This window comes from Salvia hispanica, chromosome 4, assembly GCF_023119035.1.
Source record: "Salvia hispanica cultivar TCC Black 2014 chromosome 4, UniMelb_Shisp_WGS_1.0, whole genome shotgun sequence".
Classification (NCBI taxonomy): Eukaryota; Viridiplantae; Streptophyta; class Magnoliopsida; order Lamiales; family Lamiaceae; genus Salvia; species Salvia hispanica.
Genome location: NC_062968.1, coordinates 11,905,521 through 11,927,797, shown reverse-complemented (window position 1 = coordinate 11,927,797; position 22,277 = coordinate 11,905,521). Strand labels below are relative to the sequence as shown.

The 22,277-nt window shown below is 36.2% G+C and overlaps 3 protein-coding genes across 3 annotated transcripts; 1 reads left to right on the top strand and 2 right to left on the bottom strand.

The window, feature by feature from the left end:
- Positions 1–2,744: 2,744 nt before the first annotated feature.
- On the top strand, positions 2,745–5,029 carry LOC125224380 (alkane hydroxylase MAH1-like). Its single transcript, XM_048127773.1, has 2 exons — positions 2,745–3,214; positions 3,904–5,029. The coding sequence occupies exons 1-2, from the start codon at positions 2,750–2,752 to the stop codon at positions 4,885–4,887; spliced, it is 1,449 nt and encodes a 482-aa protein (XP_047983730.1). The 5' UTR covers positions 2,745–2,749; the 3' UTR covers positions 4,888–5,029.
- Positions 5,030–6,872: 1,843 nt separating this feature from the next.
- Positions 6,873–9,409, bottom strand: LOC125223893. The gene is made up of 3 exons (XM_048127202.1): positions 9,253–9,409; positions 9,099–9,164; positions 6,873–7,096 (listed from the first exon to the last, which is right to left on the bottom strand). Exons 1-3 carry the CDS (start codon positions 9,328–9,330, stop codon positions 6,983–6,985), a joined length of 258 nt encoding a protein of 85 aa, XP_047983159.1. The 5' UTR covers positions 9,331–9,409; the 3' UTR covers positions 6,873–6,982.
- Positions 9,410–10,975: 1,566 nt separating this feature from the next.
- Positions 10,976–20,630, bottom strand: LOC125222094 (callose synthase 5-like). Its single transcript, XM_048124535.1, has 38 exons — positions 20,376–20,630; positions 20,209–20,305; positions 20,019–20,129; positions 19,810–19,938; positions 19,626–19,718; positions 19,445–19,536; positions 19,182–19,308; positions 18,964–19,101; positions 18,816–18,892; positions 18,663–18,741; positions 18,461–18,583; positions 18,278–18,392; positions 17,803–18,140; positions 17,415–17,467; positions 17,258–17,318; positions 17,094–17,175; positions 16,958–17,007; positions 16,757–16,843; positions 16,495–16,617; positions 16,309–16,403; positions 16,106–16,190; positions 15,879–16,039; positions 15,643–15,766; positions 15,472–15,566; positions 15,277–15,376; positions 15,041–15,192; positions 14,754–14,863; positions 14,531–14,653; positions 14,385–14,453; positions 14,090–14,279; positions 13,894–14,005; positions 13,689–13,808; positions 13,490–13,605; positions 13,332–13,415; positions 13,065–13,177; positions 12,760–12,989; positions 11,597–12,631; positions 10,976–11,369 (listed from the first exon to the last, which is right to left on the bottom strand). Exons 1-38 carry the CDS (start codon positions 20,480–20,482, stop codon positions 11,139–11,141), a joined length of 5,427 nt encoding a protein of 1,808 aa, XP_047980492.1. The 5' UTR covers positions 20,483–20,630; the 3' UTR covers positions 10,976–11,138.
- Positions 20,631–22,277: the final 1,647 nt, after the last annotated feature.

Here is a 22,277-nt window from a genome sequence, read left to right as displayed (position 1 = left end):
CAGTACATCAGAAACATAAACCAATCAACAACTAATATTAATCTAAAATCAAATTCAATACATGAATATGAACACAATCAATAAGCTAAATAATAGATAATGATTGTTACCTTCGTTATTTGCTACAGATTCCATCGAAGCAAATTTTCACAGCAATTGAAGAGGTAATCAATGAAAATAAGAACGCAAAATTGAAAACATCTTCCCGATCACAATTATGGAAACAAAATTTGAAGACTATGGAAAATGAATCAAATCTGGAGCCTATGGAAACAAAATAAGCGAGAAGTATGGAAACAAAATCGCAGAGAAGATGAGAGAATCAAATTGAGTGATCTGGATCAAAATGGAAACAAAATCACAGAGAAGATGAGAGAATCGAAAATCGCTGAGAAGAAACCGATGAGAAGAGCGTGAAATCTGGAGTGAATCTGGAGCGAAATTCAAAAATTAAATTAGCGAAATGACATATTTACCCTCTGCGCCTATTTTTATTAAGTAAATCTAAGTTTGAATCTCAACCACAAGATTATAAAATATGTGTGGTCCAGATTTAGTTATAGAGTTATCGTGTGATTTGAGGGTTATGATATGATCGCATCTATATATATATATATATATATATATATATATATAATTGGGACCCCTATTATACTAACTTTTTTCCACCCACTTTTCTTAACATTTCTTAAAACTCGTGCCGCCCATGAATAGGAGTCCTAATGGCGGACGGAGGGAGTATATTTTCTCTCTTCATTTAACACACAAAATAAAACCCCCTAAAATCTCGTATCGTCTCACAAGTGTGACATTTTTTGTGGGACGGAAGAAATATTAGTTTTATAACAAATTGTGAGTTATATAAGTTGATTGAATATGGAGCCTACCTGCCATTTATGATTAAAGTGAAATAGGACTTTGTTGCGATAGTGTCACTGTTGTTTTTTATATCTAATTAATCACAAGATTCAAATATTGCCTTTTGTTGTGATAGTGTCACTGTTGTTTTTTATATCTAATTAATCACAAGATTCAAATATTGCCTTTTCGCTTAGACAAAAAGTGAATGAATTATTTGTGGATTTTTTTCGTCGGATTTCTTTGGTCAAGATGTGGAACTTGGAATAGTTTGCATTAAAAAATTGAAATACTCCTACTAACTTTTAATTATTGACAAAAGTATGCTCATTTAACAGAACGGAGATCCTCATTTGACACATGTTTCAACTTGTTATAAACCCGAATTTAGAAATGCAAATTGATATTTTCAGCTGACTTTATTATATTAATCATTAAGTTTGTAAGTTTCCAGCGAGACGAAACTAGAATTATAGATTCGTCGATCCCTAATTGAGAGTTTCAGTTGACTTTAAACAAGTTTGCAAGTTTCTAGCGAGACGAGTTTGAATTATAGAATCGTAGAACCCTAATATATACTCCCTCCGTTCCCTCCGTTACAAAGTAGTTTAGTCGTATTTCTTTTTGAATTGTCAAAGATAACTAAATTATTTCTTTTTTTAATAAAAATTTTATCATCTTTTACTTTTTCTTTATTTTTGTTATTTTATCATCTCTCTTACTTCACTCTCTTATTTTAATATTTAACATGACGTCAATTTTTTAACTTCTGATCAAAAGAAATGTCCTAGCTACAATGGATGGTGGGAGTATTAATTGAAAGGATATATTAATTCAATGTTATCGGACTCCATTCACATAATTTCAGAATTAGGATTGGGATCAAAATAAAAATCTTCGAATGATGTAAGCTACTTTCAATAAATGCATTAGATGGTTGGTATCACTATTGACTTTATTGAGGTTTGAGTTAATTGCTTACTTTTATTTTCTATTTTCAAAATTATTATTAGAATAAGCGAAAAAGGATATTTTTTTATCATGCGGAGGAATATATCTTGAAACTCAGTAGTTCATTTTTTTAGTATGTATACTTTATTCTTTCATCATCATGAATAATTTTGTCTTTCCATTATTCTATCCACTAAAATTAATCTTTGTTCATTTTGTAAAGTTTCTCATTCTAATGAGATCATATTCTCTACATTAGTAATAATTTGTAAATCAATATTTTCCTCTTTATCTCCTTATCTTATCAATAAAGAGTAGTAATTTCAATTTTGTATGCTTTACTTGTATTCTATATATACTCATTGTAAATAATTTGTTGTACATGCCTATCATTAGAATATGTAATTTATAATTATTTATAATTTAGAGTCACTTATTATTATTTGACGACCAGATTATACAAGAATGAGCTTCAAAATGCAGGGTCAATAAACTTTGAGTTTAGATGTGACAGAGATACATAAATCTTTAGACGTGAGAAAAGCTGAAATTGATTCCGCAATTAACCCACTAAACTATCTCATCATTATTTAAATTTATAATGTGCATCGATTCATAATGATTTAAGTACGACTCTGTGCATCAACTCATCGTCACCAATATCCACATACCAAAGTTTTTGACTCGAAATACTATTCTGAATTCTGACTTTAATTATGCAATTAGCAGCTAGGTCCGCATTTAATTTATACACGTAAACTTGACCAGGCTGGCAAAAAAGTCAAAATAAGTTACTTAGTTGAACGAATGAATTCACATGTAGACAGGTAAGACAACAATTAATTAAGCTACTTCATTATCTAAGCTTATAAATAAAGTAATTGTAAACAACATTTCATATCTGAAAAATTACCGTATTTAGTAAGTAAGAAAAATGATCATGTTCTACACCCAAATTATAGTAATACTCATTTGCCCTCTCCTCCTCCTATTGGTGCCGTGGAAGTGGCCGCTGATGAGGCTGCTCCCGACGGCGTACCTCAAGAGCCACAAACTCTACGACAAGCTTACGCAAGTCTTGGCCGAAAACAAGGGCACCATCCTATGCAAAACCTCGTGGTACACAAACGTGGACACCTTGGTCACTAGCGATCCACGCAACGTGCACCACATTCTCAACTCCAACTTCTCCAATTACCAGAGAGGATCCGAGTTCAGAAAGGCCTTCGACTTCCTTGGGGAGGCCGTCTTCGTCAAGGACATCAAGGAGTGGAAGCAAGACAAGAAATTGACGCATGGATTCTTCAAAGAGTCCCATTTCCAAACCTCCATGCCCAAGATCATCCGCCGCACCCTCGAGCAAGGCCTCGTCCCAGTCCTCCGCCATGCGTCCGAGCATAATCAGGTTCTGATAGAAATCCATTGAGTTCAATCCTAAAAATCGGTTCTAGTAGCCTAATGATTTTAGTTCTCTTTTTACAATCATACACGGACGCAAATATTTATTTATTTATTTTTCTATTATTATTTTTATTGGGGTTGTACAAAATCTACTTTAGCCCTTACTAAATTGACATAAATGAAGCTTAATCAAAATAAATTAGAGGACTAAGGGGAAAGTAAAAGTATCTCTAACCTAAACATAGTTTTAATTTAGATTAATATACTGACTAAATTTAAAATCTACTACTATGTATTATTGGTATAATTTTTCTATAATTTATTATTTTTATTTGCATATACATCCATTCAATTAACTCACAAAACAACACTACATAAAATCTCGTGTTGGAGACCAAATGTTTCATATTTAATGGGATGGAGGGAGTATTAGTTTTATAATAAAATTTGAGTGAGAATGAGTTAGTGGAATGTGAGATCTATTATCAATAATGGTAAAAGTGAATGGTGACAAACTTTTAGGGATGGACGGAAATGAAAATAAGTAACAAATTTTCAGAAACAAGGGGAGTATAAGAAAATATGTTTGACAAAGCCCTGGCAATAGTTTTTTTATTATTTTTTTTACGTGCTCCCATTGTCTACATCGATATGCGATATTGTTATATTTATTTTTGTTTCATTTGTCAACAGGTTCTTGATCTGCAAGAAGTCTTCAGCAGGTACATGATCGACGCGACGTGCTTGATGGCCACTGGATCCGACATGGCCTCGCTCAGGGTAGGGTTCCCACACTGCCCCCTCATGCAGGCCATGGACGACATGGCCGACGCCGTCTTCTGGCGAAACGTCCTCCCCGAGAGGGTATGGAAGCTGCAGAGCTTCCTCAAGATCGGGACCGAGAGGAACATGGCGCGAGCGTGCACCAATCTCAACCGGATCGTGGATGATTTCCTGTCCACCAAGCACCGCCAAATCGGAGACGACTATTTCGACGTGCTAAATTTTTACCGAACCGGCGGCGACAACGAAACCCCCAAAAAGGAGTTCTTAGCTGCCAACATCATGACCCTTTTTTTCGCAGCCAGAGACACCTCAGCCGCTCTCCTCACATGGTTCTTCTACTTAATTAATTCTGTAAACCCTAAATCAAAAAACGCGATTTTGGAGGAAATCGATCGTTTTTTTCCATCTACTGATATTTATCCGAATGTGGAGGATTTGGGGAAAATGGTTTATCTCCATTGTGCCCTAAGCGAGAGCTTGAGGCTGTACCCGCCTGCGCCGGTGATTATGAGGGATCCGGCGCAGGATGATGTGCTTCCGAGCGGGCACCGGGTGGGGAGATCGACGAGGATCGTGATTTGCACGTATGCAATGGGGAGGGAGGCGGAGATATGGGGAGAGGACTGCGCGGAGTTTAGGCCGGAGAGGTGGATGGGAAAGGAAGGAGGGGTGAGGCATGTTGCATCGCACAACTTTCTTGCGTTCGGATCGGGCCCGTGGGCTTGTCCGGGCCGGGAAATGGCGTTTAATCGGATGAAAGCGGTTGTGGCCACCGTTTTGCGTAACTTTGATGTTGAGGTTTTGGAGGGGCAGAGTGTTAGCCCGAGTGTTTCTGCTTTTCTGACGGTTAAAAATGGTTTCAAGGCTTCCGTTTCTCTTAGGCGCCTATGAATGCTTTTTTGGCAAAATAAACTGATTAGAATATTGTTTTAATATATCAATATATTCTTATTTGAAATGATAGTACATATGCTAATTAACTTCATGTTTATTGAGAAAACATTAGTATATGAATCTAATCATTAAATTTATTGATAAATATGAGTAAAAAAATATGTGAAATTTGGTCAAATTCTAGTTTATTCTGTAACTTTTAGAAAAGAACAATTATCCAGTACTTTTCTGTCCACAAAATATAGGGCACATTTACCATTTTTGGCCGTCTAAAAAAATAGATCACATTCATTTATGGAAAGTTTTCAACAAATAATAACCCTACACATCATTTCACTAACACTACTTCTCACTTATTTTTTCTCATTCTCTTTTACTTTTTTTCATTTTCTCTTACTTTACCAATTCTACATTAAAACTCGTGCCATACACCAATTGTCCTACTCCCTCCGTCCCAAGATAAGTGACTTGTATTCCTTTTTGGGGGTGTCCCACTATAAGTGACCTATTTCCATTTTTAGCAAAAAGTCATCTCTCTTACTTTATTCTCCACCTACTTTATTCTCTCTTCTCTCCTCTACTTTTCCCTCTCTCATACTTTACTCTCTCCACTTTAACTTATTTAAATATCATTCCTTAAATCCCGTGCCCAAAAGAAGTAGGTCACTTATCTTGGGATGAAGGCAGTATTATTTTTGGGCAGAGGGAGTATATCATAATTGATATTTTTCTCGATTGTCCTATAGAAAAAATAGTCAATATTGTGTTGACATGGTATTTCGTTTAGCAAAAGCATAGATAATTTTCCTCAAATTATATACCATAGGAATTGAAAAAAAAATGTTAAAGTTATGATATAATTAGACATTTATAAAAATTGTGGAATAAACTAAAATTTTGCTTAAGTTTACGATTTTTGTTGTATGTCATTTACCCTGTATTAAAACATTGATAACTGAACAATTTGTGGTGTGTGGTAATTAATGGTGTGGTGTGTGTCTGTATAATTTGTGGTGTGTGTTGCATAATTATTGAAGGCGTGGTATTATAATTTTTTTGAGCTCTCACGAATTAACGTGAAACTCAGAATTTAGCGATAGACTTGGAATTTATAAGACCATCTCCAATCGTACACCAAAACTCATTTTTGGTGTAGATAATTTCTCCAACCGTACACCAAACCTAAACCCATTTTGAAGTTTACAATGGAATAACACCAAATATGGTGTTTACTCCAAAATTTTGTTAGATAAATACTCAAAAATGGTGTAAACTTAAAGATGGTGTAAATGATTGGAGTAAAACTACTTTTTGGTGTGACGTATACTCAAAAATGGATTTGAGTTTGGCGTAAATGGTTGGAGATGGCCTAATACTTCAAAATTCAAATTATCCATATGTGAATAGCTCGACACCTTGAATTGATTATCTCAAATTTAATGAATTGATCCAATTAACATCCCTAAATAATTAAAATCCAAATTACCCATATGTGAATAGCTCGACACCTTGAAATTTGAATCGATTATGCCAAACTTAATAATGAATTGACCCAATTAACATCCTAGATATGACTTCATTAGAAAGTCATTTTAATGTCAAGATTTTGCCATTTCAGCTTTAATATTATCATGTCATTTCATATCATTCGATATTGCCACATAAACTTCCACATTATTTAGTTTAAATCGGAATCTGCTGTCAAAATTATTTGTAGGTCGGAAATAAATTTATAATATTATTAACAATTTTTAAGTTCGTAATAAACATACTAATATTTAATAACATTCCAAGTACAGTATAATATTAGGTCCTAACCCTTTAATAAATAACTACTGTCGTCTGCCGTTTTAAATGTCTCACTTGGCAACTAACTTCAACAGTCTACAATTTTCAATTTAAATTGATTAAATTTATTGGAAATAATTAACTATATACACAACATATATAACGACAGGATGTAATTAATTCTCATAACTACGTACACGAAAATATGAGTGCATATTATAGTCGAGAAGAAAATTAACAGTCCTCCCTTGAAGATTAAACAAACTAGAAAAGCGAGGTAATTAGAAATGTAGGGAAGAGGGTGTCAAAAAGGTGCAGAAACTATGTCTCTAATATTGTGATGATCCTCCATATTTCCAACACCCACCAATTCGCCGTCGCCTCCATCTTCGGCGGATCTCACTACCGGCTCCAACCCCTACAAATTTAATACAATTAAATCGATACAAAAAACAGAATATTGCACTATCACAATTGAACTACTCACACTCTTGTCTCATAAAATTTCTAATAATAAAAAGGGTTATATATATATATATATATATATATATATATATATATATATAGGGGCATGTTAGGGTGCCACCACCCCTTAAATAACACCATACCACCATTTCTAGCCAATCATTTGTACACGTGGACGAATAATAAGCTGACACGTGGCAAAAAAAAAAAAAAACCCCCAAAAAAGACGGGCTGCTATGCTTTGGCCTTTAAAAGCAACAATTTTTCTTGAACAGACAATATCCAACACATTAAACAGCAATCTATAAATTACTGTCTAACGTGTTGGATATTGCTGTGTAACGTTTATAATATTGCTATATAAGCGTTGTCACGTTGTCATTTTAAGAGGGGTTGTCATTTTAACACAAACCTATATATATATATATATATATATATTCCCATTATCCACAAATCCACTCTTAAAGACCGAACCACCGAACCCTACCAAATTAGGGCTTTTAGATCTAGTTTTTTATGGATAAGATACAGAAATTTATAAATTATTTTCGCCTTCATCACGAGCCTATTTTAATTCATCTGAAGGTAAATAAGTCATACTAACATGTTACGAAGATTTAACTTCGTTCCAGAATATATTACTTCATTCTAGTAGGTTTTTACTTCATTCTAGTAGGTTTTTACTTCATTCCAGTACTTAAATATGGTTTTGCCGTCGCGTGCCGTTCTCTCTCTCTACAATATCTATCACCAACGCCATGACGCTAATATGGTTTAATAAACACATGGAACAATGTAATAAATTATTGGAATGAAGTATGTGTAGAAGCATTTGAAGTACAGAATGAAGTAATAAACCTATATAATGAAGTAAAATGGGCTTGTAATGAAGCCGAAAAAATTTTCACAGCAGCACATCTCATCAAAAAAACTAGATCTAATAGCCCAGATTTGGTCTCTAGTTTGGTCTTTAAAATTGGTTCGACATTGATCACAACTATATATATATATATATAGGGATGTACTAATATGCTAACTAATTTTAAAGTGCTAACGTACATCCAATCACGTGCTGCCACGTGGCACGAAAAATGCAATATTATATACAGAAAAATGCAATATTAATTTCGACAGATTGCATTTTTGTTATATGAAGATTACATTTTGTATTGTTGAGTTTTGCATTTTCGATATTGACTGTTTAATTTGCATTTTTTATCTATACGGATTGCATTTATATATGTGAAAATGCAAAACTTAACAATATAAAATGCAATTATGTGAAAATGCAAACTTAACAATAAAAAATGCAATTTTCCTATAACTAAAATGCAATCTGCGGAAATGCATGAACAACTTCACAAATGTGTATTGCATTTTTATATATACAATATTGCATTTTTCGTGCCACATGGCAGCACGTGGTTGGATGTACGTTAGCACTCTAATTAAGGATGCGCCCCTATATATATATATATATATATATATATATATAAAATAAACTATTTTACCTTTTTAAAATATCCACAAAAATAGTCTCATTTCTAAAATAATATTTTCTCCTCTTTCTCATATTATTCTACTTTTTCTCCCTCTCCATACTTTTTCTCTTACTTCATCAATTTTTTATTAAATCATAATTCATACTTTTTCTCTTACTTCATCAATTTTTTTATTAAATCATAATTCATTAGAGGGAATGATTTAATTTAGTATAATACAATATGGTTATTGTCGCCTAAATCGTCATTTTGATAGCGGTTTGATGATTCAAGTAAAACGTCATTAAACTATATTAGCAACAAAATCGTGATTGATATAAAATCAGAAGAATTCATTAATTTTATAAAATCAGAAAGAATTAATTAATTTATAGCCAAATTATAAAGTTGCGCGCAAAAGTTAAATTTTTAGATGCAAATAATTAAAAATAAAATTGATTGTAGAATATAAACCTGAGTGAAGATGGTGAGAGCTTCCTGGATGCTGCTGCTTGTATTCACCACATAAAGAGCTGCTTCCTATATCAACATATATAAACACAATAAATTTACACATACGTATATCTATGTATATATGTATAGAGAGGGAGAGAAAGAGAGAGATTACCCTGGCGAAATCGATCTGATTATTATTGAGCGTACGAGGTTCATTCTCGATTGATGACTGCCTTTCAACTCCAAGCATCTCTCTTTCAACAAAATATGCTTTGATTGCGTTGTTTTTGTAATTGTAGGAGTATTCAATTTATTCGATCACACACCCCTAAATATATACTCCATATGCTAAGGTAGTACTAGTAGGTGTTGGGTGTAGACGTGTCAAAATGGGTGGTTGAATACGTGGGAATGTCTGATGGCACGTGGCGGGAGTTAAGATTGTTTCACGTTTATAGGTAATTATTTGTCAGGAATGGCGGCTAATGTTTCCTAAATTAGAAACCTTTTGCGATTTCACGAGATGGGCTACGTGTACGCCTGGCCGCCAATCATCCAATTTGCTGCCCTCATTGCCGGTTAACTGCATTTGTCTCATTTCTAAAGATTAAGATATTTCCACCAACAATACAATCTTATACTACTATTTCTCTTCATAAGTGGCCACGATTGTGATCTCACTCTTATATATAATAATTCCTTTAATTTATAATCACAACTTTTTTACATCAATTTTGGTTTTTCTAATCATCTTCAACATTTTAATAACAACTCACTAATTTTTATGATGATAACTAATAGAAGATGCTTCTCCACGTGTTCAAATGAAGACAATTGAAGCTAAGATTGATCTTGCGTGTATTACTATTGATGATAACTAATGAGAGAGCTTTGAACAAGTTTTTTATTAACTCTTTCGAGAAAAATGTATAACTCTTGTCCCTGAAAATTTGATACAGTTTACTATTTCGGTCCGTCCCTGAAAATTTAATACACTTTATTTTTACAATTTTTGGTAGTGGACTTCATATCCCACTAACTCATTCCTACTCACATATTATAAAACTAATACTTTAAAAGTAGGACTCACATCCCACTAACTTTTTCAACTCACTTTCCATTACATTTCTTAAAATTCGTGTCGGGTCAAAGTGTAGCAAATTTTGAGGGACGGAGATAGTAATTTTTAATAAGAAAAGTTTATGCAAAGGATTTCTCATGCATACATCTGTCCTCTTCTTTGCTTCAAACTTTGATACAAAATTGCCCACGCAATATTCAAAGTAGGTACCAGAAATAAGCTTAGAAGAAAGTTATCCTATTTTCGAAAATAGATGTTTTAAGGGGAGGGAGGTAATCTATTACAAACTCTATATACTGTACAAACTTCAAACTATAATCTGCATTACTAGATTTTAAGATTTGATGTCAACCGATGCTATATAGCGTCAACAGAAAATGCTAACACAACGTCAACATTGTCAACCAATTGACGTTGTGTTGACATTATTCTTCATCAATTGACATCAAATCTTTAAATCTACGGAACACGTCATAGTTTGGAATCTGTTGATATCAAATCTTTAAATCTAACGGTCCAGATCATAGTTTGAAACATATAGGAAAGATGCCGTTTGTATTTTATGGCGAGGGTATTGTTAGTTCTGTCAGTTTCGTAGTTAACATCTTCAATTACAAGCTTAGTTGAATCACATTCAACGCCACCCAAGTTGTTGGAATGAAGATTGAAGAATATATAGAGAATAGCTAGCTAGGCCTTCTTTGTAGAATAAGGATATAACACACATGTCAAGTTTTGTGAAATACATATAAAACTCGTTTCTATTAAGTATACATAGATATAGATATAGAGGAGAGGAGAGAGAGGGAGAGAGTGGAGTGAATTCCTCCATCGCTTTTATTCCTTTTTCCCCGGATTTTGATAATACAAAATGAGTGGAGCATTATTCATTGAGAAAGAATATGCATGCATGCATGCATGCATGTTTGTATATCTAAAAATATCCATGCAAGGGTGCAGATAGATAGATAGATATATCACTTGTCCTTCTTCCCACCAGCAAACAGCCTCTGGATCTGGAGCCCTCTGCTGAAGGCCTGGTTGAAGAGGAGGCGTGTTTGGAATTCGATCACGAAGGGGAACCACGCCAAGATGGCCACCGGAGCAAAGATCACTAGCGCCATCAGGTACTCGTACCCTCTCGCCAAACCTCTCACTGACCCCCACATCTTCAGTTTCTTCACCGTCGGCCTGCATGCTTGCGCAATCTATACACCATTTCAAATATTAATTCGAAATCACACAAATATCAAATTGTAATACTGGTCGTAGTAGGGTCATATTAGGTTGCTAACTATCTTAAATTGCTAACTGTCGACTATGTCTACAACCTATGTTATAAATATCAACACGGACATTAGGTTGTTGGCATAGTTAGCAATTAGCAAATGGTTAGCAACCGATCGTATCCCAGTAGTAGTACATATCTCATTACCAGCAGAAGCGCCCATCCAGTTGGCAAGAAGGCTAATAAACTGGCAAATATATCTCCCACAGTCAACTCTAGGAACTTTATGGCAAGGATAAGTGCCACCACCAAAGCAACAAACACTACTAGTTTTATCATCCTGAAAGCCATCTGAAAATTGGCACTCAGCCTTGTCCTCCCCATTGACAAAACCTTGAAAATTATCATCGCGCCGACGATTAGCAGCCAGGAGAAAGCATAGACCAAGATACTAGTGTTATGCCGGGCCACGTGCAGGTGATACACAACTCCATACTGGTACAACAGGAACCGAAGAGCAAGGAAGATCTCCATCAGCCTCCCGAGAAACCCTGTGTGCTGGAGATGCTCTTGCTCCTCGTCCCACCACGACTCCCAACTCTTGCTCGCTGGAACACCAATCCCACCGCGGCTGCTCATCCACTTCGACCAGTCCTCAAAATCCTCCACTATCTTCTGCCATTCCGTTCCACATGGATTGAACAGAAACGGAGCAAACAGCCAGGACGCCACGAGGAACCACATCGATATTGTCACAAATACGTAGGTGTTGGAGTCAGAAGCAGCTGTACTATATGCTTTATAAACGATCAGCAAAATCATGAGTTCTAGAGCTTTTGTGAAGTGGCTTCTTGAGTACATTCTGTAGTTTTCCGCAAATTTTTCATGTCTAACCACAAAACCGCGCCCAGTGGCCCTGTACTTGGCTCCGCCATGTAGAACTGTTCGCCCAAAGTAATGAACCTTTGTCCCCAGAGAGAATGTAAAGAAGACAGATGACTGTTGAAGCTGCATGATTATCATATCACTAGCTGCGGTTCTGAACCCCCTCTCCAGTCCAATTTCCATAATCATCGGCAGTGCCATCAAAATACCTAGTTGAACAATTGATTGCGACGCCATGACTACCTTGAGACCATCGTTTCCCCTCATTCTGGCAACCTTGACTATTGTCTGTTCCAATCCACTCAGGGAAAGATATAGCTTACCGTACAAGTAGGCATACACTGTAAAGACCACCAGCTGCAAAACATCGACGAAAAAGAAAATTCAGCCTATTTCTATGGGACGGGGGAAGTATCATTTTAATCAAGTAACATTTTAATTTTCACGTGAGAAAACCAATGAAATTCAAAGTAAAATGGTCATACCATTGAGCTGATGTAGAACCCTATAGTTGTGTAATAAAATGACAGCATGCGGAAGAAATCAAAACGATGCCCCAGTCTGTAGATGTCACGGCTAAGTGTCTGCTCCCCATTACCACAAGCAACTTTGGCTTCAAAAAGTGAGATCTGGTTGAAACCAACATCTCGTCCCTTCCCAACTTGAATATATTCATGGTGAGTGACATTTCCACGTCGTAGAGTTGAATTGAAACCTACAGAAGGTAATACAAATCAGGGGATACATATATTGTATGCATATGTTTCAGCTATATAGGTTAAAGTTTTACCAGCAAATATATCTTCACTCAGATTGATTCCCCTTGAAGATTTGCTGATGCCTCCGCGGGTTATGTGAAAAATCCGGTCAAAAACATCTGGATGTCCATAATGGAACCGTACCCTATTTCATAAAACATTAGAGAAAATTGAATAAAATGAAAGTTCAACATTGCAGAAAATCAGATGGATTACCATAAGATTTTAGTACAATAGTTAATTATCATATGATTATTCATCTAATATGTGGTGGTGCGTTAGATAAAGAAACAACATACTTCAAAGGTCTGGCGAGAACCCTCTGACCAATTGTAACAAAGCTTGTTTCTTGGAGAGACATGAACCAAGCCAGGGATGAAACACTGGTTGAGCATTTGAGAGATCAGAGAGATAATCCAGAATTTGTACATACGGACAGAAAGTGAAACTCTACTACCTTCCAGTGAAAATATGCTCACGCACACCCAGGATAGTTGGTGGTCGCACCCCATGATCCCCGTTAAATTCCTCAAGTAGGTTGCGCATTTTAAAAGCTTCTTCTAAGTAGTTATCCTACAAAGGAAGCAAGAAAGAATGTTTAATTTTCAAGACAGACTCTTCATCAATCTAAAGAATACAGATGCCAGCAACTTTACTTGGTTCATATCGATTGTCTGGAGAGCTTCTCCACGCGTAAAAATGATTGCATGGTTTTGGTTTTCAGGTTTACCTTCTCCTATCTTCGCTGGCCCTGGTAGCTTTATACGGTAGATTTCCTTAAGAAGAAACAGACTAAATCAGTCTTCGGGTTGAATATATATTATTTACTAGAATTTTATGCAGAACTAAGAAAATATTTGCCTGATCAAGGTTATCAACAGCTTTGATTAGAACAGAGTAATAGACTTTCTGGCTTTTTCCACCGTCCCTTTCCTCAACTTCATCTATATAAGCTACACGAAGAGACGGATTACTGCAAAAACATAAGAGCGTGGTGTTGTAATAAAATGAGATTATCATCATCATTATTTAACATTGCCAGTATTGTCCAACTTACTTAACCATCAGATTTAATATGTCTGTTGCACGGCGATCTCCACAACGTTTCTGATTTCCATAATTCTGGCAGGTCGCAACGTAGGTGAATTTCATGTCAGCTACAGCATCTAATTGATTGTAGAAAGATCTTTGGCTCTTCCTTTCTTCCTCTGATGGATCTATCACCGTTTTATAACCTTCTTGTAATACTGCAAAAATTAGGCAGAACCAGTCACAAACATATTCTCTAGAATCATCCAATCCTGTTTGTTTTTAAGTTTCTCAGCTTGATTATCATTATAAGTTTTTCTTACCTTCTTCTGAAGCCATGTCAAGAAACGCCTGAAGCCTTAAGGCCCTTCTGTAGTACATCATCCCTCTGACTGCAAGACAAATAGAAATCACATAAAAAACTAGGGAGAACACGAAGATCACGAATAGAATGTGGGACTCAAATAACCTGTTCTGCTAAGAGTCTGTCCTCTCAGAGAGGCCCAATGGCGTAGTTGCAGTACATTTTCTTCATTGTCCCAAATTTCAGAACTTTTGCAATTTAAACGCTCCATGAAGTTATCCCATTCATCTGAATGAAAAATTTGAGTACATGCCATTAGATGGCACTATATTAGCTGATTATGATCCTGAAGACTATATGTTTTTCTGATTTGGAATATTAGTCGGACCTGGATATATCCGTTGGAGATAATAAATGATAGAAACTCCATCTTCATTTTCCATTTCAAGATCAGTCTTGGAGTAGAGAGTCTCCTCACTGTAATATGGAGTACACACACTGCATGCCGAATTGCCGATAAATACAGTTACTATGCAGATATGAAATAGAATGTTCCTCGGACTACAGCTTATAAACTTACTAAAAGTTCTAATGTATAGAATAGTACATGAGAAGCTGCTGTACAAATAGTTCTCAACATCATGCACACAGACATATTATAAGGTATAAGATCACCTGAATGACAGCATTTTGCGCACTCGAGGTGCATGTGGCATATTCATAAAAAGTGAATTGGAGAAAAATGTTATCCTCCGGCGTGCTTCAAGATTTGTTGGGACATCAACTGCTGATTCTTTAACAGTTAAGAGAAGATAGAGGCGCCGTATCTGTGGAAAAGTGTAGATAATAACACCACTTTTATCTCAAGATGTTATAAATTGGGATGTGTTCATAAATCCAGCTTCACATACCTGCTCTTCCCATTGAGCTGTATTTGGGGGAGGAAAAGCAATACTGGCGAAAAGTTGATTCCCGAAATCCTTGCTACCTTGACCAACTTCCGCAATTTCACTATATTCAATGTAGAAATTATAATACACTAAATTAGAATACTACAAGATAGTAAAGATAGTTTCTGTAAAATAAATACTGCAGCGTCTACAAACCGGATCTCATTCACCATCATATCACGGGTAACTAATTCTAACATATCTTGCAGCAGTAAAACAACACTATCTTTCTTGGATGGATCGCTGTCTTTCTGCGAGATAGAAGATTCACTCAGTTTCCACAGATGCCAAACTTATAGTTGAAGATTTTGATAAGAGCTGGCTTACCAATATCTCCACAAGTTGTATAAATTTCTTGCAAAGATCTGGCAAAGCCTTCATCCTGAAATTCTGAAGGAATGTATATTCTGATATGCTAGTTTCGATTTCTTTTATTATTCTTCCAGTTATCCTGTTCATGTAAAGCATATATCAGAATTTTAAATATAAACAAAGAAAATTATTTCGAATAGATTGAGGTTCAAATATGATACTTATCATATAAATGGTATCAGAATAACAACCTTTTCTCAGTGTCACCAGTGATCAAGGCATTGAGGATAAGTTTAAATGACTCGTAGCATTCAATCACGGCACATTTCATGTACTCATCAGCACATATCCGCCTCCAGAGGTCAGCATCCTTGTATCGAAAGTGAGTAGCCATATCCAGTGCAATTGGAATCTGCAAAGTAGAAAAAAGTGAAAAAATAATACAGACATGATAAAACTCAAAATGCACAACTTTCACCTTGCTAGCAAGCAAGAAGGGGGGCCACTGAATTGTTTTCAGGCTGGGATCAGATGAATAAGGAACAAGAAGCAGGTCCATCTCCCTGAGGTAAGTTATATAACTTTAGTTCACATCTATATGCAAAATTTCGTCAAATGGTAACAGAAAAAGATGATATTATATTATATAAGGAAAAAAAAAGTCAAAATGACTGAGCTTTCCTGTCACTTATCAGATCTTCTTCTCTAAAGCTACCAATAACATCATTCCACAGCTGTGCAAATTTTGTGGCTTCACTTCTTTTACTCGTAGTTACCTAAAGAAAGAAAAGACACAAATATTCTGAAAACTACGCTAGCCATCTTTATTGGGGAAATGAAGTGATATCTATATAGGGAGAAAGTAACCTGATCAAAGCTCTTTGAAAGTGAAAATCCTTTTTTCTTAGATTTATCAGATGGTACTAACTGAGTGTTGAATGCGCCAGGCAAAGACGTAAAACGAGACCGAAGCATTCCAAGAGTTCGAATCTGAGGGACAAATTGAAATTGAAGTGAATAGAGTGTGTAATTACTTTGAGGAGTATATAAAGTTATCGATTGGCAACACAATAACAATGTTCTCAGAATGATTCCACAGCTAATCGTGCACGAGATGTACTCCTTATACCTCTCCGAGACGATCAAGGGCTCCAATAAAACCCCCATACATGGTGGAGAATATGGCATACCAAATCTGGAGGTCCATGAAGTAAACCTGCACGTAAAGTCACAACTATGAAAGAATGGATAGTACAAAAATTGAGCAGAAAGAAATGGAAAAATAAATTCTAATGTGAAGCTATAAGATTCTGATGATAAGAATGCACACCAAGATAACTGGTGCCCATATTGCAGCAACAGCTCCAAAGTTGTGCTTAGCTGCATTGGTATGATATATTCAATACATTAAAATTGATAGGATTATTCTCGTGAACACTTTATATCCCACTATAATGAATACATACCATGCGGGAAGAATTCATGCCAAGTATAAGTAACACGTTGAATGCTCATTATGTCCTTAGTGGGCTTCTCCATAGGCTTTATCTGAAATTAAATGAGACATAATAATGACAGAGCAGTTGAAAGTATATGCATCCTATTCATTAACAAAAGGATGAGAAACTACCATCATAAAATAGCTGAATGAAAATTTGGAAGCCAGAAGTAGCACCCAAAATAGAGTATATCTGTTTTAATTACGACCGAAAAATCCAAAACAAAAAATAACATCAGTCTCAGATGTGAAGAACAGACCCAGAGATTAGAGAACTTGGGTGACATACTTGATAAGTGCAAATTGACTTTCATGCATTCCCCTTCCCACATAGATTCTTGGCTGAAAATGATAAGAAACTTTCACATCCAGGCATATGCTTATTCTCAGGAAACAGATCAATGCAAATAAGAGACTGCAATTGCTTTCTTACCTAGGTTAAAGAACGGATGCATCTCTAATATTGAGTAGTGAAACGTGTTATAGAATCTCTTTTTTCCCTCTTAACATGACTTTTAGAGAAGTACTTGGAAGATGACACTATTTGGCTAACTAGAACATAAATTTTCACCTAAATTTTCTAGATAATAGCAGATTCCTTCGAGTTATTAAATATCAGTTGGTTTGAACGTATGAGTGAGTGAAAGAGTAAAGAATAATGATGAGAAAAGATGTACCTGTGACCACCATAGGAACATCCTAATGATATGCCAATCAGAGTTCTCAATGAAACGTCGCAGCATGGGGAAAACAAATAAGGCTATATTTAATAAGTTTGGTGACAGGTATATAGCAACAGCTGCAATGTAGAGAGGAGGTACACCCTTGACATCATCAAGGAATGAAAACCCTTCTTTGATTTTGGTGAACGAAAATGAATTGGATCGGAGCAAATAACATGAAGGAAGGATGACAGCCCAGGCTAAGCTGACAATTAATTTCAGGACGGTTCTCAAAACTCCAGTGAACTTCCATCTAATATAGCCTGGGAAGTTGAGAATGATGTCCAGTATACCTATAGCAATTTCAAATAAATCTTGATTACATAAGCAACACAAAGACCTAAAGTCAAGTTGAAATGTGATTGATCAGGAAAAAATTGAGCCAATAATTTAAAGGTTTTTGGATGTATGGATAGAAGAAGAAGAATACTCTGAATGACACGAAGAAAGGCTGCTGTGATGAAAATGCTAGACATACGATACACATTAGTCGGCTGGAAGATGTTGAATACAGTAACATCACTCCAGGCTATGATAATCAAAATCTGCAGGGCAACCCTCCCATTCAGTACAATCACCTAATAATCTCAATTATGTCTTTCATCTTATATACCTGTAGAGCCAGAATAAGAAACGTCCACAGACGATCAAAACTTCGGAATATGTGCCAAAATGATCGTGTTTCTGCAAAGAATGATTTCCCCAGACTTTTGGGCCTTTTCGGAGCACTTTTCCCCTGAAACACCTCTGATACTCAGCAGACAAACAATATTTTGAAGCTAGCTAAATAAGTTCACAACTTTGGCCACAATTACCGGTTTAGGATCTTGTACAGATTTGAAAAATTCACCATCATCACGCATTGGCCATCCCAATCGGAAGCAATCCGGTGACCTATAGTAGTTTGACATATCCTAATTAAAAGCATGCATTATGAAGCATAGAAAATAAATTAATACTCTCTTTACCAAAAATACTCATTCAGGTCATCATAGTTGCACCAGGAAGTGTGGGGAGCTGTACCATTTTTACCTTTCTTAGCTTCCTGCAACCGTATAAGCAGCATTTGGTTATCTTTGGGCAGACATTAGTTTACAACTAATTTATCAAGAATACCTTATCAATCACTCGATAAATGGGCATTATAACTTTCCTCAAGAAAGACTCATCATCTCCACCATACGAAGGCTTGATGTTTTCTCCTGTTACTATGCTTACATTTCCCGCCAACAGTCCATGAAGTTCATATGCCATCTGAACATAATCATTCATCCAATTGAATACTAGTATATATGTATGTCACTTTGATCATGCATGTAAAAGATATCACTCACATTGTGAAAAATGTAGCATAGGCACTCGGGCATAAAGCGCAAATTGCCTGCTTCGCCCCAGATAAGAAGATAAAGCCCCATGTAAAGAATCTTCCTCTGTTGCACTTCCAGCTGACCTTGGGGGAGTCTGTGGGCAGTAATTATTGAAATATTAATCTAATCCAACAGGAGTTAAATTTTTTAAATGTACTAATGAAAATATGAAACTGTTGTAAGTTAGTTATCTAGTATTCACATAGCTGATTTTCAGACTTCCTTTTCACCTTAAGCTGTGTTTTCTACCCAGATATTTACACCATGTCTTGTAGTTCTTGAAGATTTTAATCAGCAGTGCATCAACAGCTCGATCATCAAGCTGAGGAAAAGCAACAGATTTTAAGTTAACTTCTCTAACACTAAAAATCTTGTATATATTCAGACGAGAAACAACTAGAGGAGACATACTTTGGCTTGTGCTTCGGGCTTGGGATGTAGTCTTATATGAATATTTGCAAGGAGCAATATCAAATGTTCCCTTTGATTCCTGACGCTGTCCTTCTGTAGATTGCAAAAGGAGCCAGCCAGCATTTAATTATCCTCATCTTAAAGCACAAAAGAGTTATCCGGTCCAACAATTCACAAGACATGCCTGAAAGCCGAACATCGCCCTGAGCCAATCAAGAAGGTCCAAATCCCCAGTCCTCTGCCGTTGTTGCTCAAACGATGACGGCCATGTTAAGCCACGAGTATTACGCAAAGAAGCTACAGCGGCCTTCACCTGAAATTTCGGAAAAAGAGGAATGACATGATATTTCAAACACACACAGGAGTTCTTGGGTTAAAAGGTGCAAATCCCACCTCTTCAAGCTGCATGATGGACTGTGACGCCCCAGCTGCATCCAAGGGAAGAATGTTAAACGGGACACAAAGCTCCGCATTCGCTTGGACGTCATTTGCTGCAGCCATAATCTGTAAAAACAGCAAAGCTCTGTCATGTCATGAGCAGAATTGAACGAAACCGTCTTGATTTAGGTAGATAAAAACTGACCTCGGGTGCAACCTCCTCGACTTTCTCGGTCTTGTTGACAGCACAAAGCACTTCAAACATCACCCCGGCTGTCTGGTAAGCTTTTCCAAGCTGAGCTCTGCCAAGAAGAACTATTGTTAACAATGATGAAAACATACATTATGAATTTGTGCTACAAAAGTGGGCACCTATCAGCTTGGTTGCCCTTGTTGAGTGCCAAAACATAGTTCTCATAGTATTGCTTGTAGTAGCTCTCGATTTCCCGTGCATCCGTCTTCTTGACCCGACGAGCCATAGATGGTCCATCCTCCTGAATACACGATTGGAAATCTATTCAACAAATCATCTATTATCCAATCTTTTGGCTTCATGTCAATAACCTAACCCACCAACAAGGGGATGCTATAAAATCAAAGAAGAGACAAATTCTGTATACTATAAAATTCGCCACTTCTGGCAACAGCAGAGCGAGTATGAATTACAAGGAAATACTATAAAATTAAAAAACAAATTGCATTTGAATTACCCGAATCTAAACAATGGTGAAAAGAGGGATGTTTGGACCGGCAATTTTCGAAAATTTTAGGGACTCGTAGTTTTATACTATACTCCTTAAAAGTTTGATTTTGTAAAAAATATTACTATGATTGATTAAATGTCATAATAATTTAACATTAGAAAGTTGAGATTAAGTATATATTCTAAATTCGCAAAATTAAGTGTTTTACATTATATGTATGAGTAATTTTCACCATTTTGTATTAATAGATTCATAATTCCATAAAATTGTCCACAAATGTATATTCCACCCGTCCCATTCAGTGGCGAATCTTAAGATTCGGAAATGGAGGGAGTTGAATATATATTACTACTAGCTTGGTTTAGGTCGAACATGAGTATTTTTCGGTCTTTGGGGGCAATGGTGAAGGCAAACGGAGGGAGCACAAATGAGGATTTTACGTCCGAGTAATGTGAAAGCAGTCTAATACTAGGTTTATATGTTATGTTTTTTAGGTACTCCTACAAGAAACCACTGCCCCTTCCGTGCGACTAAATTTCCCTTATCGGAACGTAAAATTATCATGTCCGCCCTCTCCGTTTGCAACCGGTGCCGCCCCGAATATTGAAAAAATAGCCACATCCGCACTAAATCAAGCTAAAACTATATATTTTGCCCCCTCCATTTTCGATTTCTGGATCCGCCTGCATGTTTAAACTTGCCTTGATGTTGGAATGTAGTGTGCCAAATGTTTCTGATAAATCATCAACGTACCCTTTGTAATCTTTGATGTAGACTAGTCTTGAACTGTCGCACACCACGTCCACTTGAACTCGGATCTAATCTGTGTGCCTTCTCAAAAGCATAAACGCGGCCTACAATAAAAAAATTTATTATTGAACTTGAAGTAGAAGAAATACATTATAGTCTTGTCTTGTTTGGTATCAAATTGAATGTTTAATTACGTGAACTTGAAACCCAAAACATACACATATTTACATAACAAAGTCCTAATAAAGAGCTTTTATTTTACTTACATATCAACAACACACAAACATGCATATAAAATACATATCAAAATCTATGAAAAATAAATCCGTAAATTTTGAATTCTTGGTAAATGCTGTTTTTTTTACAAAACGAAAACAAATACGTAGAAAACTATTTTTGTCAAAGAATTTAGAAATCATAAAAAGGAATTTGATAGGAAAAAGAGAGAATACAGAGGTAGGCAACGCGGGGGCGCTCGTGCTGGATCTCGGAGGCGACGCGGAGAATGGGTGCGATATCATACTGCAGCGAGGAAGGCACGACCTCGTTGTCGAACACCTCCATAGAGAAGGTGGTGGTGGCGCCGCGAGACGCACGGCGCGAGAGAGACGGCTGACGCCGGTAGTTTACGGAGGACGACATGGTGTCTGACGAGGCGAGGCGCTCGCATGAATTCTTCCCTCGCTCTCTCTCCGTTGGTGTCTGTCTCTACCACAATTCAGCACGGAAAAACCAAATGAGATTGCATGGATTAGCTTGATTGAACGTGTAGAGATACCAAAAAAGGAGAGAGGGAAGAGATATCTCTTATAACTTTAAT

Bases quoted from the DNA above. Each gene is read 5' to 3' on its own strand.
- LOC125224380 (XM_048127773.1), top strand. From the start codon at position 2,750: ATGTTCTACACCCAAATTATAGTAATACTCATTTGCCCTCTCCTCCTC. The intron at 3,215-3,903 runs GTTCTGATAGAA...ATTTGTCAACAG, and splicing joins ATGCGTCCGAGCATAATCAG to GTTCTTGATCTGCAAGAAGT.
- LOC125223893 (XM_048127202.1), bottom strand. From the start codon at position 9,330: ATGCTTGGAGTTGAAAGGCAGTCATCAATCGAGAATGAACCTCGTACG. The intron at 9,165-9,252 runs GTAATCTCTCTC...ATGTTGATATAG, and splicing joins ATCAGATCGATTTCGCCAGG to GAAGCAGCTCTTTATGTGGT. The intron at 7,097-9,098 runs GTTTATATTCTA...TTAAATTTGTAG, and splicing joins CTCTCACCATCTTCACTCAG to GGGTTGGAGCCGGTAGTGAG.
- LOC125222094 (XM_048124535.1), bottom strand. From the start codon at position 20,482: ATGGCTCGTCGGGTCAAGAAGACGGATGCACGGGAAATCGAGAGCTAC. The intron at 19,719-19,809 runs GCATGTCTTGTG...TGCAATCTACAG, and splicing joins GGGCGATGTTCGGCTTTCAG to AAGGACAGCGTCAGGAATCA. The intron at 18,893-18,963 runs GTATTCTTGATA...ATACGGTTGCAG, and splicing joins TTTATCGAGTGATTGATAAG to GAAGCTAAGAAAGGTAAAAA.